Below are 17,411 nucleotides of genomic sequence, written 5' to 3' on the forward strand. Positions count from 1 at the left end.
AGATGGATCTTTCCGAATGTGCATAGATTACCGAGAACTAAACAAACTCACCATCAAGAATCGATACCCACTTCCCCGAATCGATGATATATTCGATCAACTCCAAGGAGCCTGCTACTTTTCTAAGATAGATCTGAGATCCGGATACCATCAACTAAGAGTCCGAGAGGAGGATATCCTAAAGACTGCTTTCCGAACCCGTTATGGGCATTTTGAATTCGTGGTCATGCCTTTTGGTCTCACAAACGCACCAGCAGCCTTTATGGATCTGATGAACCGAGTCTGTCGGCCGTTTCTTGACAACTTCGTAATTGTTTTTATCGATTATATCCTCGTTTACTCTAAGAGCAAGGAAGACCACAGCCAGCACTTACGACAAATTTTAGAAACATTGAGAGCAGAAAAGCTTTATGCAAAATTCCCCAAGTGCGAGTTCTGGATTCGTAGAGTGGAATTTTTGGGCCATGTAGTCAGTGAAGAGGGAATACATGTGGACCCTACCAAGATCAAAGCTATTGAGGGCTGGGCAACTCCAAGAACCCCAACCGAAATCCGACAATTTTTGGGCCTTGCTGGTTATTACCGAAGGTTCATCCAAAACTTTTCCAAGATTTCCAAGCCTCTCACCACTCTCACCCAGAAGGGCGTACCTTTTCATTGGGACGACAAACAAGAAGCTGCTTTCCAAACCCTGAAACAGGCCCTCTGCACTGCTCCAGTGTTGTCCTTACCAGAAGGAACGGAGGACTTCGTAGTATACTGCGATGCTTCTAACCAAGGGTTAGGTTGTGTGCTTATGCAATGAGGAAAAGTGATAGCTTACGCTTCAAGGCAACTAAAGACCCACGAAGTAAACTACACCACCCACGACCTCGAGCTGGGAGTTGTGGTCTTCGCATTGAAGATTTGAAGGCACTACCTATACGGTACAAAGTGCACCATTTTCACAGACCACAAGAGCCTCCAGCATATCCTGAATCAAAATCAGTTGAACATGAGACAACGAAGATGGGTCGAACTTCTAAACGACTACGAGTGCGAAATCAAGTACCATCCAGGCAAAGCAAATGTGGTAGCCGATGCCTTAAGCCGAAAGGAGTACTCGGGTCGCCGAGTAAAGACGTTGACAATGACCGTCCATTCCCATCTATCCTCACAAATCAAAGAGGCTCAGCACGAAGCCTTGAAGCCGAAAAACGTCACCAATGAGGCATTGCGCGGAATGGAAAAGAATATGACGGTCAAAGAAGACGGAGCCTATTATCTTATGGACCGAATCTGGACGCCGATGTTCGGTGGATTTCGGGACGTGGTAATGAATGAGGCTCTTAAAACAAGGTACTCTATCCATCCGGGTTCCGACAAGATGTACCTGGATATCAAACAACATTATTGGTGGCCGAACATGAAAGCGGAGATTGCCACTTACGTAGGCAAGTGTCTCACTTGTGCAAAGGTTAAAGTGGAGTATCAGAAGCCCTCGGTTCTATTACAGCAACCCGAAATACCCGAGTGGAAATGGGAAAGGATCACAATGGATTTTATAACCAAATTACCCAAGACGGCAGACGGTCTGGATGCTATCTGGGTGATCGTTGACCGATTAACGAAATCCGCCCATTTCCTGCCAATAAAGGAGACATACAAAATGGAAAGGCTAACGCGAATATACCTGAAAGAGGTAGTGAGACTTCACGGAGTCCCCATATCTATTATCTCGGATCGGGATAGTAGATTCACCTCTCGTTTTTTGCAGTCGCTCCAGAAAGCATTGGGAACCCGACTAGATATGAGCACTGCCTACCACCCCCAGACAGATGGCCAAAGTGATCGAACCATTCAGACTCTAGAGGACATGCTCCGAGCATGTGTGATAGATTTCGGCAAAGCCTGGGATGCCCACCTGCGACTAGTTGAATTTTCATATAACAACAGCTACCACACAAGCATAGGATTCGCCCCCTTCGAGGCCTTGTATGGCCGGAAATGCAGATCGCCCCTTTGTTGGGCCGAGGTGGGTGACACCCAGCTGACAAGAGGACGATTACCAGATAGCACTTTCACAGGACCTGAGATCATCCGGGAAACAATTGAGAAAATCGTTTAGATCAGATCACGACTCCAAGCGTCCCTGGATAGACAAAAAAGTTACGCAGACAAAAGACGGAAGCCGTTGGAGTTCCAAGTGGGAGACCGCGTGATACTGAAAGTCTCTCCCTGGAAAGGGACGATCCGCTTCGGGAAGCGAGGAAAGTTAAACCCGCGCTACATCGGACCATTCGAGATTCTTGCCCGAATTGGTCTAGTGGCCTATAAGCTGGAGTTACCCTCCGAACTCAGCAACGTGCACCCCGTGTTCCACGTGTCAAATTTGAAAAACTGCTTATCGGATGAAACCCTTGTTATTCCGCTAGAAGAGATTGAGATAAATGAGAATCTTCTGTTCGTTGAAGAACCAATCGAAATCATGGACAGAGAAGTGAAGCGTACCAAACAAAGTCGCATCCTAATTGTGAAGGTCCGTTGGAGCGCCAAGCGCGGGCCTGAATTCACATGGGAGCGTGAAGACCAAATGATACAAAAGTACCCTCACCTATTCACTAACCCTTGAAGTCTACTTCAAAGCTGAAATTTCGGGACGAAATTCCCTCAAGCGGGGGATGATGTGACAACCGGCAAGTTTCTGGTCAAGTCAAAGTCAAGTCAAGGTCAACGGGGCAACTGGTCAACTCATCTAGTGCTTATATGTTAGGAATTACTTTATGTTTTCTAATGTATGACTATAAATCTTAATGCAAAGTAACACTTGAAGGTTTCAAATGTTCAGAATTTAAAACCCTAATCTGATTGAGGGAAGTAATAGCTCTATAAAACATTAGTAAGTGCCCTTCGGAGGTGTATAACACTCAAAATGGGATGTAACTAAGTCTATGACCTTTGAACTACGAAGAAAAACATTAATAAAGGCCTTCGGCAAAGTCTCCCTCAATCTCTCCTACTGTATCTCTCTCTCTCTCCAAAATTTCTCCAAGAATATGAAGTCTCTCCCAAATCTCTCCAAGAATATCAAATCTCTCCAAGAGTATGAAGTCTCTCCCAAATCTCTCCAAGAATATCAAATCTCTCCCAAAATCTCTCCAAGTATGTGAAATCTCTCCCAAATCTCTCCAAGAATATGAAATCTCTCCAAGTATGTGAAATCTCTCCCAAATCTCTCTACGTACCTTCCTCAGTCGAAAACAGCCCAAAACCGGAGGAGAAAACCCAAAAGGACCCTCTTGGTCCGGAACCCTCTTGGTCCGGAACCTTCTTGGTCCGGACACCTTCTAAGGAACCAAGAGGAGTGCATTTTCGGAACTCCCCTCCTTGCTCCGGATCTCACCTACTCCGGAAGGGTGAAGCCTTGCTTCAGACCTCGCATATAGGAAGCATCCGGATCCGGACAATTTCGCATCTCAGCACCTTCTTGGCTTCGGAAGATCTAGCCTCGCCCCGCTTCGGTTCGGAAACACCTGGTCGGTCCGGACCACTGATCCGTCTCCTGACTTCGGAATCCGAGAAGAGCCCTCCGGACCTGAGCAAGCAACTTCGGAATTTCACTCTCTTGCTCCGGAATGTGATAAATGACTTCGGAAATTTCATCCTGACTCCGGACCTCGCCTTTTGACTTCGGATTTGTGCCATTTACGGACCATTTCATCATTTTAAGGCATTTTGACGTCGGAAATCGCACCAAACTCATATTTTTCATATCTTAGACCCCTTAAACCCTTATTTTTATGCCAAAATCAATTATTTTAAACATATTTATATAAAATAATACCCACGATTTTAAAGATATTTTTAGAGGATAAAGGGGTTTGACTTTATGATGTGATGCTAATTCCTCATTTCCCATGCAAATCCCAGATAAACACACATTATCCATAAGAAAATAAGCTATACCCACCAGCTTATCAGGCAAATGTCAAGTCACCCTTATCCTTCCTTTTAGAGACGTGAACTCCCTTCCTCTCCAAGTCCCACTTCTCTCATTCACATTTAGCAAACTCCCAAGAACACCCTCAACACCTTCAAGCTTCAAGTTCATCCATTCAAGGGAAATTCCCAAATTTCTTTGGTGAGTATTTTATCCTCTTTAAACAATTATTCTTCCCATTATTCTAAGATTTCACTATATTTACACACAAAAATTATTCTTAGAATCCTCTAAAGTTTTAAGAATCTTCCAAGTTTTGGAGCTTGGAAACTTCCTCATCGCTCTTCAAATCACCCAGCAAAGATAACCAAGGTGAGCTTCATACCCCACTTTTTCTAAGTTTCTATTGTTTTTGGGGGAGAGTACAAGTCATCTCTTGTTCTAAATTCTTGAATGATTGCATGTATACGTATGTTTGGTATGTGTGTGTTGAATATTATTATTTTATTTTAACTCTCTGTGAATGTGAGGATTCACAAAAAACATGAAGATAAATAATATTTTAATCACTACATGAAGAATACTATTTACAAAAGGAGTCTCCTAAGTTTTTGAGTATGTCCAGCATACTCCCTTGATCCATGGCCCTTTGTCTAATTTTAAAAGTTGTTGAAATATATCTTGATATGATGACACTGTGTCTAGAAACTTTCGAAATTTGGAACTTAGGGTCATATTAATGACTTTTTCCAAACTATTAGTAATTATTTACAAATATTTGAGATGAACAATTTCACGAAGGAAATATACATATAAAGCCTTTATGACAGAAAAATTTGCATGTCATAAAGCTGTTGTCATAACTTCACAAAAGTCATAGTTCTACACAAACCATAACTTGACATCTTCCGACAAATGGGGTCTCACTTAGTAATTTATAAAGAAAAGAGCCATTTTGTCGATTTCGCTAATATTGGTTCGATTGGATAAATATTTAAAGTGGATTATTTTCAACAAATGAAACGTAGCGAAACGAAATATCTAGTCAACGAGTACGGCTATTATTATCTATTTAGTAAATAATGGTTTTCACGATTTGCTCAAAAGTCGGTTAGTATTCTAGTCAGACAAATCTTCACAGTACATTTATTTATTTAATATTGTACGCCTAAAGTCCTGTAAGAGTTATAACCAGAGTCTCCTGGAGGGGGAGCGGGAATTTGTGTATAGATCTATACGGGGTTGACACCCCGCACCTTCGTTGTTCGCTACAGCTAGACCGGCCAGTCTAGGGTGACAAATGTCTTGAACAAAACCGACGCCTGAAGAACGTCATAACAGGCACTCCGTCATATTAGTATGGTTATAACGACTCACTAGAATATATCATAAATGTATTTATACAGATTTCACTTTTGGTTACAAACAACTATGTTTTGGTTTGTTCAAATGAAACTTTTCTATACAAGTGTTATGGTTTTCAAAGCTACTACTTTATACATCCGAAAATATTGGATTTTCTGGATTTCTAAACTATCATCACAGTTTTATACAAAAATGCTTATGAACTCACCAACATATTTTATGTTGACGCTTTTCAAACGACTTGTATTCTCAGGAAACCAATAAGCAGGTTGTGGATCGTGGACTCAAGATTATTTTGCTATATTTTGGATTTGCTTACTGATGTCTCTTTTGTGTAAAATTTGAGAACATGAATATGATGTAAAACAATGTAAGCTTGTTATATTGATGTATGATGTTTGGATTTGCTATGTTTCATTTATATACAATTGTTATGATACTGCGCAATGAAGTCACCCGCCTTCGGACGTTTCCGCCGTTCTGGTCCGGGGGTGTGACAGATTGGTATCAGAGCATTGTTTATAGTGAACTAGTATATCTAGCCATACAAGATATACAACTATAAATACAATGGGACTAAAACACTCTGATTAAAAGAACACATACTTGCTAGGACTGTATCATAACAAGGAATAAAACAAAATAACTCAGAGGTTGAACACTACAGTCAAACCTGGGCAGTTATGTAATCATATCTGGGATAAATATAGCCTGATTAACTATATTTATTTGAGATATGACCAACATGTGTTCAGGAGTGGTGGTGGTGTTGCAACAAGTCTAGAGTTTCCCAAATTACCGTCCAAAAGTTTTGAGAACCAACCCTAAAATAAGTGGATCTAGGACAGACGGTGGCATATGTGACGCTGATAGTTCTCAAACTGATACCGGATCAAGTACAAATCTAGGACAGACGGTATCTAGACAGTGGAAGCTCTAGACACTTGACCGCTTACAAGTCCTTCCTAACAAATTTTGTAGAGAAGGATGGTCCAATTGTAACCTTTGTTGACAATAGTGGTAGAGATGTTACAGGCGTTTAAACTTTTGAATGCAGAACGATTAAGTTGGAGGACGTGGTTTATGTAGAAGGTCTGAAAGGCAACTTCATCTCCATCAGTCAACTTTGTGATGTTGGTTATAAAGTTTTCTTCAACCGCCATGAGGGAAAAGTGTTTGATTCTGAAAACAAAATTGTGCTATCTGCTCTCAAGGAGAACGATATTTATATTGTTTGATTTATTTGTTTAGACATTAATAATTTATTTTTTATTTCTTTGCTACTCTTAAATTTTTGAACATAAGTTGCTACACTTTTAATTTATTTTTGGTTTGTTTGCATTAAAAATTTCTTCTATAGTTTACCAAAGGAGTATACATTGTACATACACATTTTGCTACTAACACGGCCACTATTCGTTCTTCTCTTTCCTCTGTATGTGTTAGGAACTTCCGTTTTCCTCTCAACATTGATCTTAATTGATTAAGATCAGCATGTCACTTCTTAAATGAATCACCCTCCATTGTAAGAGCTAGTTGACGTTGACTCTGCATCTTTTCTTCAGCAACAACTGCCCTCTCACTGATACTGATGCACACGTTGATTGACATGTTGCTTTATGTTGATGAGGTCAGATGGGGGATAATTGTGCCACCAGGTGTTCTTTTAGGCACATATCTCTTCTATCTTGAATAACCTATTTATGTTTCAATGGGATGAGATGAAGTTAGGTAATCTGGCACACCTAACTTCCAGAGACGCTGTCATTACAACTCCATCACCTCAAAGATCCAAATGCATCTTCAACAAGATAGTGATCCCAACTTTTCTTCCCTCAAGGATCTCGATGTATGGAACCTTCGAGTTTTATCTTGGTGACTCTCATAAATCGAAGGTTACAAAGATTGGATCCATCTAACTTGTTGGTTACAAAGACTGGTTCATGTTCTTCTTTTGTTCTTGGTGAACATGAAGCTTGGAATCAATTTGCAGAATCTCAACGATTAAAGTCATTCTCTCTCCTTGTTTACAATGATTTGTGTTGTTTTGTGTGATATGTTTGATCGTGTTAGTTCTCTTTTATAGCTACAATTTCAAGTGGTAGATATCTCGGAAAATGGAAGTGCATTAATGACCATTTAATTACAAAGATTTGATAGAACGAGTCTTTATCGTCTTTCTGAAAAAGCTACACAGATTTCCCTGTTAAACTATTTTCTTGTTTGACTAATTCTTTTGTTTTTATTCTTATATTGTTTATTTTGTACCATTTTTTAATGAAAGGGAATCTGACGGTGGCAACTTTAAGCCTAGTATGCAACTTTTGACACATCATCGTCCCTAGAAGCATGTTTCTGTATGTGACAAAATCTCTCTAAGTTTCTCAGCAGCGAGACCATCTGCTGAGAACATTGAGTCGCCCTCTCACATTGATTGTCTAGCATTGTATAAACTCTCTAAGTGAGATTGCCTGGTCCAAATAAAAAATTATTGATAGAAAGGTTGAGGTGCTTATTTTTTAATTAATCATATTTACCTGACCCTGGAAGCATGCTTGTTGTATGAATCAAGTCTTATGTTCTATTGAAACATTGAGCAAAATCCAACGGCTTACCCATAGTCATCAGCGTAAGAGATACTTGTCTGGTCCTTAAATGATAAAGGGTTTTTCATGTCCCTGACCTCCTAGTTTGAGGTATGACATGGTACCATTGTGAATTAACGGTGAATCTTTGATTCTAGATTGCAACTTACTCTATTATACGGAAGCTTAAACCACTTCTTATTGATGAGTTAAATTGTTAGTGATTCACGCTGATTTCACCTCAGCGTGACTGAAACAATCCATTCTCTCCTTTATCTTCTTAATAAAACTTGATGATTCACTGTGTAAAACCACACACTGATAAAAGTTTGAAACTCTATGTCGATCGTTAGTCTATGTACTGCAAGCTATCATACGTACCAATCCATTCTTGTCGTTATATTCTTCTTTAAAGTTTTATCATTCAGCATAATGTATCATACGTTGATGAGAGCTTGATAAATCTGTTCTGATGGGTATATCATTGTTCGTGATATATTACACGCATCTATCCTCTCTTGCCATTTTTCTTCTAATAAAAGAGATTTATGATTTAGCGTATGAAACCACACGCTGATGAGATCTCGCAATATTATGTTGATGAATGATAGTTTAAACCCACACTATCAGGAGACATCACAAACACAACATTTCAAAGCACTCGATGATCGCTTATGCTGATGTTCATTACCGCTGATGACATTTCACCTGTTTTAACGGTAACTTTTTGGATGACGACTGAAAGATCCACCATTATCTTGGGATACGAGATTTTTACGGCGAATATATCTTCATTCATGATTATGTAAAAAGGAAGAAATTTTGTGGGTATAAATTGGTAATTCTTCATCCTAGATCACTTTTACCAGCAATTCAAGTAATTAAGCTCTCCTTCTTAAAAATACTCCAAATCTTCATCTTCCTCAAAGCTTTCACCATGTCAAAGCCCTTGTACGAGTTTGCTCCCAGCGCTAACATGATCAAAGGTCCTCATGCTCCTAACTCTACCATCATCATTCAATCAACAAATGTGGACTTCTCGGATGAAATCCAAAGCAATTAGCAAACTCAGGAATCATAGATTTTGTCGACTATGTCAATAGCGATCCTCTTCGATATGCATTCTGCGATTTCCTGAACCCTTTCTACCCTAAACAAGTATGTGATTTTTACTATACATGCTCTGTTGATACTATTCCTCGAACCATCATTGGAACCATTAGAGATGGTCAATATAGGGTTACCATTGATGTGGGATCCTTTCGAACTGCTCTTTGTCTTCATCGATTCGAAAGTTACTCTGAAACTCCCTCTAAATAAAGTTTCAAATTTGTTCGTGAAAAATTAGGGTATAATTTCAATCTTCCAGACCTCACTCGTGATCCATACAAGAACACTCTTCGTTAGTGTTTTAATGTAGGGTGGAAGTACTTAACAGGTGTGATTGGAAAATGTCTTAGTCACAAGACTGGTAGTTTATATCAACTGAATCTCTTTGAGCAAAGGATTTTATATTTTATTGTTTACAAAAAAGAAACAATACTTTCCTCAACTTTTTCTTGATCAAATGGTTGACTGCATTACTGGGAACAAGAATACATTGAATGTTCCTTATCCTCGATGGCTTGGTCTGATTTTGTCTCGAAAAGAAGGCTATGTTAAAAGTCATGGGATTAACATTACGATTCATGCCCTCTCCTCAAAAATCATTAATGTTTCTCCATCTCAGGGTGACTTGCCTATTACTGCAAGTATGCAAAAGTGGATTGAAAAAACCATGTGTGGTTTAATCCTCAAACTCTGAAGAGGGTGATGATAATGATGATGTTGGTAATGAAAAAGATAATGATGATGATAATGATGATGTTGGTGATGAAGAAGATAATGATGATGAGAATGATGATGATCCAGAAGATAGTAATAAAGAAGGGGTTGATAAGGAACAAGACACTAATAAAGATGAAGAAGAATCAGCAGCTAACATGGGAGAAGACTTCACTCAGAAAATGAACTCTCCTCCAAGGATGAACAAGCACATTCATTTTTCAATTAACTCTTCATCTTCTTCCTCTGATGATGATGATGTACAACGTAGGTTAACCCCTCCTAGTGTGGATACTACTGAGCCAATGATTCAAGATGTTAATTCTCCAAAGCCAACATCTCCACCTCTTCCTCAAGCTGAGAGTGTTCCTATCATGACTACTGTTTTTCATCAAGATAAACAGGGAGAATCCAACTTTAAATTTGAAACTGTTGTGATTTCTCAACCTTTCTTAATTATGCAGTTAACTTAGTCAATATATGAAAGGTTGACTAAAGTTAAAAGGGATGTGGCTACAATGAAGAGACTTATTGTCACACCCCCAAACCGGAACGGCGGAAACGTTCGGGGGCGGAGGACGTCATGTTTAGTATCACAACACATGCATCATAGTAATCAAAGTAACAAACAACCATTGTATTAATATTAAACTGTTTACATGTATTTGATTCACAAAAGATTTACTCCAAAAGTAAATAACAAAACAAGACATGAAGCTATATGCTCCATCTTCTGAATCCCAGAGCGTGTACCTGTCTACTAGTTTCGTGAGAATACAAGTTATTTTGAAAGAGTAGATCAGCATTTAAGCTGGTGAGTTCATAAGTATTTTAGTGATGTAAAGTAAGTTGTAAGTTCTTTTAGAAAAGTTTGCATGTTCCTCCAGAAAATCCTATATCTTCTGATGTAATGAAAGATAAGTAAAAATGACTCTACAATTCCTTCTATGAGTACTAAATGGATACAAGTTATAAACAATCCAGATCAAACAGACAATCGATTGTGTGAATCTGCCCTAAGCCCACAACCAAACAAGGAACAGGAAATGAGGCGGAAAGCACACATCTCATTGTTTGTTAGATCTTTATTGTATACAACCCTGGCGTATTCATTTGGTACTTACGGAGTTAACTGTAATAGTTCCTTTATATTTGATGAAAACATTCTTTAAGAAAATCATATATTTCCTTTAGTAAAAATGGTAACCACAATAGTTCCTTCTATAATCACTTAGTTTATACTAGCTATATATAATGTAATATCGAACGGATAGTTAATTGTGTGAATCTGCCCTAAGCCTACAACCAAACAAGGAACAGGAAGTAAGGCGGAAAGCACACATCCAACTGCCTATCGGATATTAATTATAAATACCCATGATGTATAAACTAAGGTATTATAGAATTAACCACTAAAGGTCCTTTAAGTTATCCTGATTTAATAAAATGATTTAAACCTTTTATAGATAAGTTTCTAGTTTAGCCAACTTAACGTTCTATTTAAAAAGTATGTTTTGTACTAGAAAACGGTTTACTGAATTTGTATGCTTTGACCTGACCCATACCTGTTACTCCCTATGATTACTTGGTGTACACAGAATATATATATATATATATATATATATATATATATATATATATATATATATATATATATATATATAGCTAAGATCGAATAGATAGTAGATTGTGTGAATCTGCTCTAAGCCCACAACCAAACAAGAAACAGGAAATGAAGCGGAAAGCACACCTCCTACTGCCTGTCGGATCCGATTAATATATATCCCTGATGTATCTACCGAGGAATCATAAAGTTAGCATTATAGGCCCCCTTCTAATTGAATGTTCATGTTACGAGTAAGTTATGTGGCGTTGTTCTATTGTTAGGACGACTACTAGAAGTAATGAAATCCTGCACCCTTAACGCCTTAGTCGATACTGTTGTGAGTTTTGTATATATTAACATGTTTTATTTATTATGGTCCGGTACTTTGTAGATGTACCCTTTTTAAATAAAATTCGGTACTTTGTAGATGTACCCCATATATAACTCCGGTACTTTGTAGATGTACCCCATATATATAAATCCTGGCACTTTGTAGATGCACCATATATATATATATATATATATATATATATATATATATATATATATATATATATATAAATCCTTATACCATGTTTATTATCATCTTTTGTTTAGAACAATGAGTTAACGATATGTTCCCTTCCTAGGTTACTGGGAGTGTAAAGTATAAGTTCGTGAATCATGATTTGTTCTTCTGTTCTAGAATCAGTATGTTCCTTTCTGTTCTTGTTATAGTATGTTCCTTCTTGTTCTAGTTATAATATGAACTGACCCCTAAACTATACCTATTATAGTTTATTAGTATGCTTGTTTGAACTATTACTGACTAGAAGAAAAGACTCAATTATCTACTGAGTTAAGCATGTACCTTAAAACGGAGTTTTATAAACAATAAACTAATAACTTTAAAAGAGTTTTTGAATTGTTTTGATTACTTACAAAAGCATAAGAAATCTTTTAATGTGATGGATATCACAGGTAAATATTTACACAATATTTATTGTGTTCAACTTGTATTCCCCCCACCCCTAAAAGCATTTAAAAACATTTAAAAGATAGATTATAGGGGTATGAACTCACCTTATGTGGGTGATTCAATATGAAGATTTGTGTAAGGATGAGAAGTTCCACGAGTGAAGTCCCGAGATACAAACGAGTCCTAATCGACATATATTGATACATATATGTATATAATTAGTGTCTATAACAACTAATATGCTAGGGAAACAACCTTAGGGACTAGGAAACACTTGAAATGAAGTATTACAATCACATATGATTGTATAAAAGGAGTTTACAGCCACACAAGGGTGTGTTCACGGCCAAGATCTAGGAGTTCACGGCCATGGGAGGGTTTACGGCCAAACTATGATCTTAAGAAGGGTTTACGGCCAAAGGAAGGATGGTTCACGGCCATGTCAAGATCCTATGAAGGGTTTACGGCCGTAAACCCTTCAAGATATTGAAGATCTTGAAGATGGTGATGAAAGGTGATGAATCAAGGCTAGAACAAAGGGGTTGTTAAGCATGAACACGTAAAGGATGAGATGCTTACGTTTTGGGAGTGAAATGAGAGCTTTCACTTGATGATACTTCATAGAGAAATGAGTGTTCTTGACTTGAAGATGTGAGAAGTGAAGAAATAATAAAGGAAGTATATGATATAGGAAAGGGTTCACGGCTGCCAAGAGTTTACGGCCGTAAACTCTAGTTTGCGGCCGTAAACTCCTTGTGATGGAGTTTCCGGCTCGAATGCAACACGATGAACTTTAGTTAACACATCCTAACACACAATCCTTGAATGTACTAGGCTTAGAACACTCAAACAAACCCTTAACAATGCTAAAAGATAGCAGAAACAAGTCTGACTTTTGATTGAATTGAATGGCTTTACAAGATAGAAATTTCGGGTTGTCACACTTATGGTCTTGGATGACGATGATGATATGGTTGTTGATGACACTCTACCAAATTCTCTAGGAAATAACCCTCCTCCACCTCCACCTCCATCAACAAATCTTCTTCCACCACCTCCTCCACCATCTAATCATCCTCCTAAAACTCCTCCACCACCTCATAACTCTCCTCCCCAATCTGATGCTGCCAAAAAGGGGGAGAATAATCAAGGGGATCCTCAGCCAATGAAAATGCATGTGATGATTATACAAACTCCATCTCAACCTGAGATGACTGGAGGGGTTGAAGCTGAAGTTGATCCTCAAAAGCAAATTGCAGTTGCTAATATTCCAGACGTTTATGCTACAACTGATTAACCCATTCAAGACACTGCTGACCAATCAGAGACTGATGACTATAAAGGGTTCTTGATCTTGGTTTCATGCAACAAGTTGTTGTTCCTGATGTTACCTTAAACATTGTCTATCCTGGTTCTTGCTTTGAGGGGGAGATTTATCAAGAGGTTCCTCAAGGAACTGATAGTGACATTGACTCTGACAATAATCAGCTCAATCCTCGAAAGAGGAAGGCTTCCTTCTCAGGGGGAGCTTATGACGCTGAAGCTGGAAGCTCTTCTACTGTTGTTGGTGATCCTTCAGCATCTCCACCTAAAAAAAATGCAAACTCATCTTTGATCTAAATGAATTAGCAGAAACATGGAGGTTACCCATTGAGGAAGTTAGAGAAATAATGGTAGAATATAATGTTGTTATTCAACAATTTTTGGTCGATGCTTATACGATGATTGAAAGTGAGAGACTATATAACATACGCAACCAACAAAATGTTCTTCGATGCGAATCCTATGAAACTTTACACATCGTGAAAAACAATGGAAATACTGATATTTCCAATATCGGACAACGTGTGATATTGTTTTCTTCTTTTACTGGCGGTGCATGCTACATGATGCAGAACTATTTAGATGTCATGTCACTTTGTAAATGGTTTGGATATCGAGATTATTTCATAACTATAACATGCAATCCAAAGTGGCCCATAATTCAAAGGTTTATTGTTGAAACAAACCTCAAACCCGAAGACAAACATGATATCTTATCTAGGTTGTTCAAAATGAAGGTTGATTCGTTGATTAAAGACTTAAAGAAAAATTCGTTGTTGGGTTTGGTCCAAGAAGGTAATTTATATTAATAATGCTTTTTTAAAGTGTTTTTATATATTGTGTTAATATGTTTTTATTTACTTATTTCAATATCTTATAATACGTCTCTATGTAAATAAATTTTCAGTTATTTATACGGTGGATTTCAAAGTGCAACCTACCTCATGTCCATATATGTCTATTCATGCACTCTGATTACAAGCTCCCAACCGTTAAACATATTGATCGGGTTATTTCTGCTGAAATTCCAAACAAAGACGACGATCCAAAATTGTATGCACTTGTCAACGAGTTCATGATTCACGGTCCTTGTGGTAGTGATAATCCTAAATGCCCATGCATGATTGATAACAACTGTTCAAAAAACTTCTAGAAGACATTCACAGATTATACTTCGGTTGATTCAAATGGTTATCCTATATATAAGAGATGTAATGATGGATATTTTGTTAAAAAGTCGGGTGTTAAGTTAGAGAATAGAAGTGTGGTTTCATATCACAAACTCCTTTTGAAAAGATACTAGACTCATATTAATGTTGAGTGGCGCAATCAAGGTGCTTCCATCAAATATTTGTTTAAATATATTAACAAGGGTCTTGATAGGGCTATTGTTGCGGTTGTACAAAGAAACAACACAGATGATAATGATGATGCATTTGATGAAATAAAAAACTACTATGATTGTAGATATGTGTCTGCATGTGAAGCTTCGTGGCGTATATTCGGATTTGACGTTCATTTTAGGACTCCTTCTGTTGTGAGGTTTCTTTTCCATCTTCTCGGACAGCAAAATGTTGTATATGGTGTTGATGATGATAATGAAGATGTCCTCAATAAACAGTCAGTTTCTTTTTCGATGTTCTTATTTTGGATGGATTGTAATGAACATAATAAAGAAGCATGAAAACCTTCTTATGTTGAATTTCCTACCAAATTTGTTTGGAAATTGAAGGATCGTCATTGTAAGCCAAGAAAAAAAGGATTTTCTATCGGTCGAATTCACACTGTCTCTCCTAATCTCGGTGAAGCATATTTTTTTAGAATTCTTTTAAATAAAGTCAAAGGTCTGAAATGTTTTGCAGACATCAGCACGGTTAATGGATACGTATGTGCTACTTTTAGAGAGGCATGTTATGCTCTTGGACTTTTGGAAGATGATAGGAAATATATTGATGCAATTGAGGAAGCAAGGCATTCATGTGGTTCTGGATATTATTTGCGTTATCTATTTGCAACTATGCTAAAGTCTAATAGTTTGTCTAGACCGTGTTTTGTCTGGCAAAAAACTTGCCAATACTTATCAGATGAAATTCTCTACAATCAACAATTAAGATTAAAGTCACCATGTAATATGTTATTTTTCATTATTTAAATTAAGATTTTACTTAAAAATTCTTACATAATACATTGTAATTATTCAATAAAAATTATTATATTTTTTATATATTTAATAAAATTTTATTAAGCTTATTATTATCAGTACGTTTTAATTTTATATAGTTATCTCTAAAAAAGTAACTTGCAGATTTCTACAGGTTTATCGCTTTCTGAGGATCAAGTTAAGAACTTGACATTTTATGAGATTGAAAAATTTTGACTCCATAACAATTCAAGCCTCAAAGATTTTGATGGAATGCCTTACCCTAATCACGAGTTTGTATCTTCTTCAGATAATCGATTGATTACTGAGGAGCTAGATTTTGACAGGACGACTCTATTGAAAGAGTTTCATCAGCTACTTGGTTCATTAACAATTGATAAAGAGGTGTTTTTGACGATATTATTACAAATGTTAAGCAAAAGAAAGGAGGTGTTTTTTTTGTTTACAGTTACGGAGGTATCGGGAAAACGTTTCTTTGGAAAACAGTATCTAGTGCTTTAAGATCGGAGGGTAAAATCGTGTTAAATGTTGCTTCAAGTGGTATTGCTTCATTATTATTGATAGGAGGTAGGACAGCACACTCCCTGTTTATAATCCCTTTAAATCTTACCGAGGATTCGTTTTGTTCTATAACGCCCAAAAGTGATGTTGTCGAACTGTTAAAAAAACATCATTGATTATATGGGACGAGGCACCCATGATTCACAAGCATGCCTTTGAGGCTTTGGATAGATCTTTGAAGGATATATTGAGTTGTGATTTTCGTAGCAACTCAAAATTGCCATTTGGAGTAAAAGTAATTGTTTTTGGAGGTGATTTCAGACAGATTCTACCTGATGTTCCTAACAGAAGTAGACAAGACATCGTGAATGATTCAATATCTTCCTCATATAGTTGGTCAAATTGCAAAGTCTTAAGATTAACAAAAAAAAACATGAGGTTAAGTCTTCAAACAATATTGAAGAAACAACCACATTTGCAAAATGGCTTTTGGATATAGGAGAAGGAAAGGTTGGTTGTTTAAACAATGGCGAGGCAATTATTGATATACCAGATGATATTCTCATTACTGATTCATCGGATCCTATTGGTTCATTAATTGCATTTTGTCTATCCTTCTATTATTGAAAATGCCAATAATCCGATATTTTTTCTTGAAAGAGCAATCCTTGCACCGAAATATGAAGTAGTTCAAGACATAAACAATCGTTTGTTATCATTATTTCCTGGAGATGAAAAAGAATACTTAAGTTCAGATAGTCTTTGTCATTCGGATTTTGTACACGATGACTTTGACGAATCTTTATATTCGCCTGATATTCTAAATGGACTTAAACCTTCAGGTTTACCAATTCATAAATTGGTATTAAAAGTCAGTGTTCCAGTTATGTTATTGAGAAATATTAATCAGAAATACGGTTTGTGTAATGGAACAAGGCTACACGTTATAGCATTGGGTAACCATGTTATAGAAGGAGAGATAATTTCTAAAAGTAATATATGAAGTCGTATGTTTATTACAAAAATGCCACTAACCCTTTCGGATAAAATGATTCCTTTAACCTTTCAGAGAAGACAATTTCCACTTGTTGTATGTTTTGCGATGACAATAAACAAAAGTCAAAAACATTGGCTATCAAAAGTTGGTTTGTTTTTTAGACAACCAATGT

The 17,411-nt window shown here is 37.1% G+C and overlaps 1 protein-coding gene across 1 annotated transcript; it reads left to right on the forward strand.

The window, feature by feature from the left end:
* Positions 1 to 13,927: 13,927 nt before the first annotated feature.
* LOC145164498 (uncharacterized) lies at positions 13,928 to 16,869 on the forward strand. Its single transcript, XM_079083210.1, has 6 exons — positions 13,928 to 14,375; positions 14,488 to 14,510; positions 14,953 to 15,200; positions 16,190 to 16,399; positions 16,510 to 16,592; positions 16,706 to 16,869. Exons 1-6 carry the CDS (start codon positions 13,928 to 13,930, stop codon positions 16,867 to 16,869), a joined length of 1,176 nt encoding a protein of 391 aa, XP_078939336.1.
* Positions 16,870 to 17,411: the final 542 nt, after the last annotated feature.

Source organism: Lactuca virosa, chromosome 3 (assembly GCF_052849685.1).
Source record: "Lactuca virosa cultivar CGN04683 chromosome 3, Lactuca_virosa_CGN04683_v6, whole genome shotgun sequence".
In the NCBI taxonomy this organism is placed as follows: Eukaryota; Viridiplantae; Streptophyta; class Magnoliopsida; order Asterales; family Asteraceae; genus Lactuca; species Lactuca virosa.

Bases quoted from the DNA above. Each gene is read 5' to 3' on its own strand.
- LOC145164498 (XM_079083210.1), top strand. From the start codon at position 13,928: ATGGTAGAATATAATGTTGTTATTCAACAATTTTTGGTCGATGCTTAT. The intron at 14,376-14,487 runs GTAATTTATATT...ATAAATTTTCAG, and splicing joins GTTGGGTTTGGTCCAAGAAG to TTATTTATACGGTGGATTTC. The intron at 15,201-16,189 runs GTCAGTTTCTTT...TTTTGTTTACAG, and splicing joins GAAGATGTCCTCAATAAACA to TTACGGAGGTATCGGGAAAA.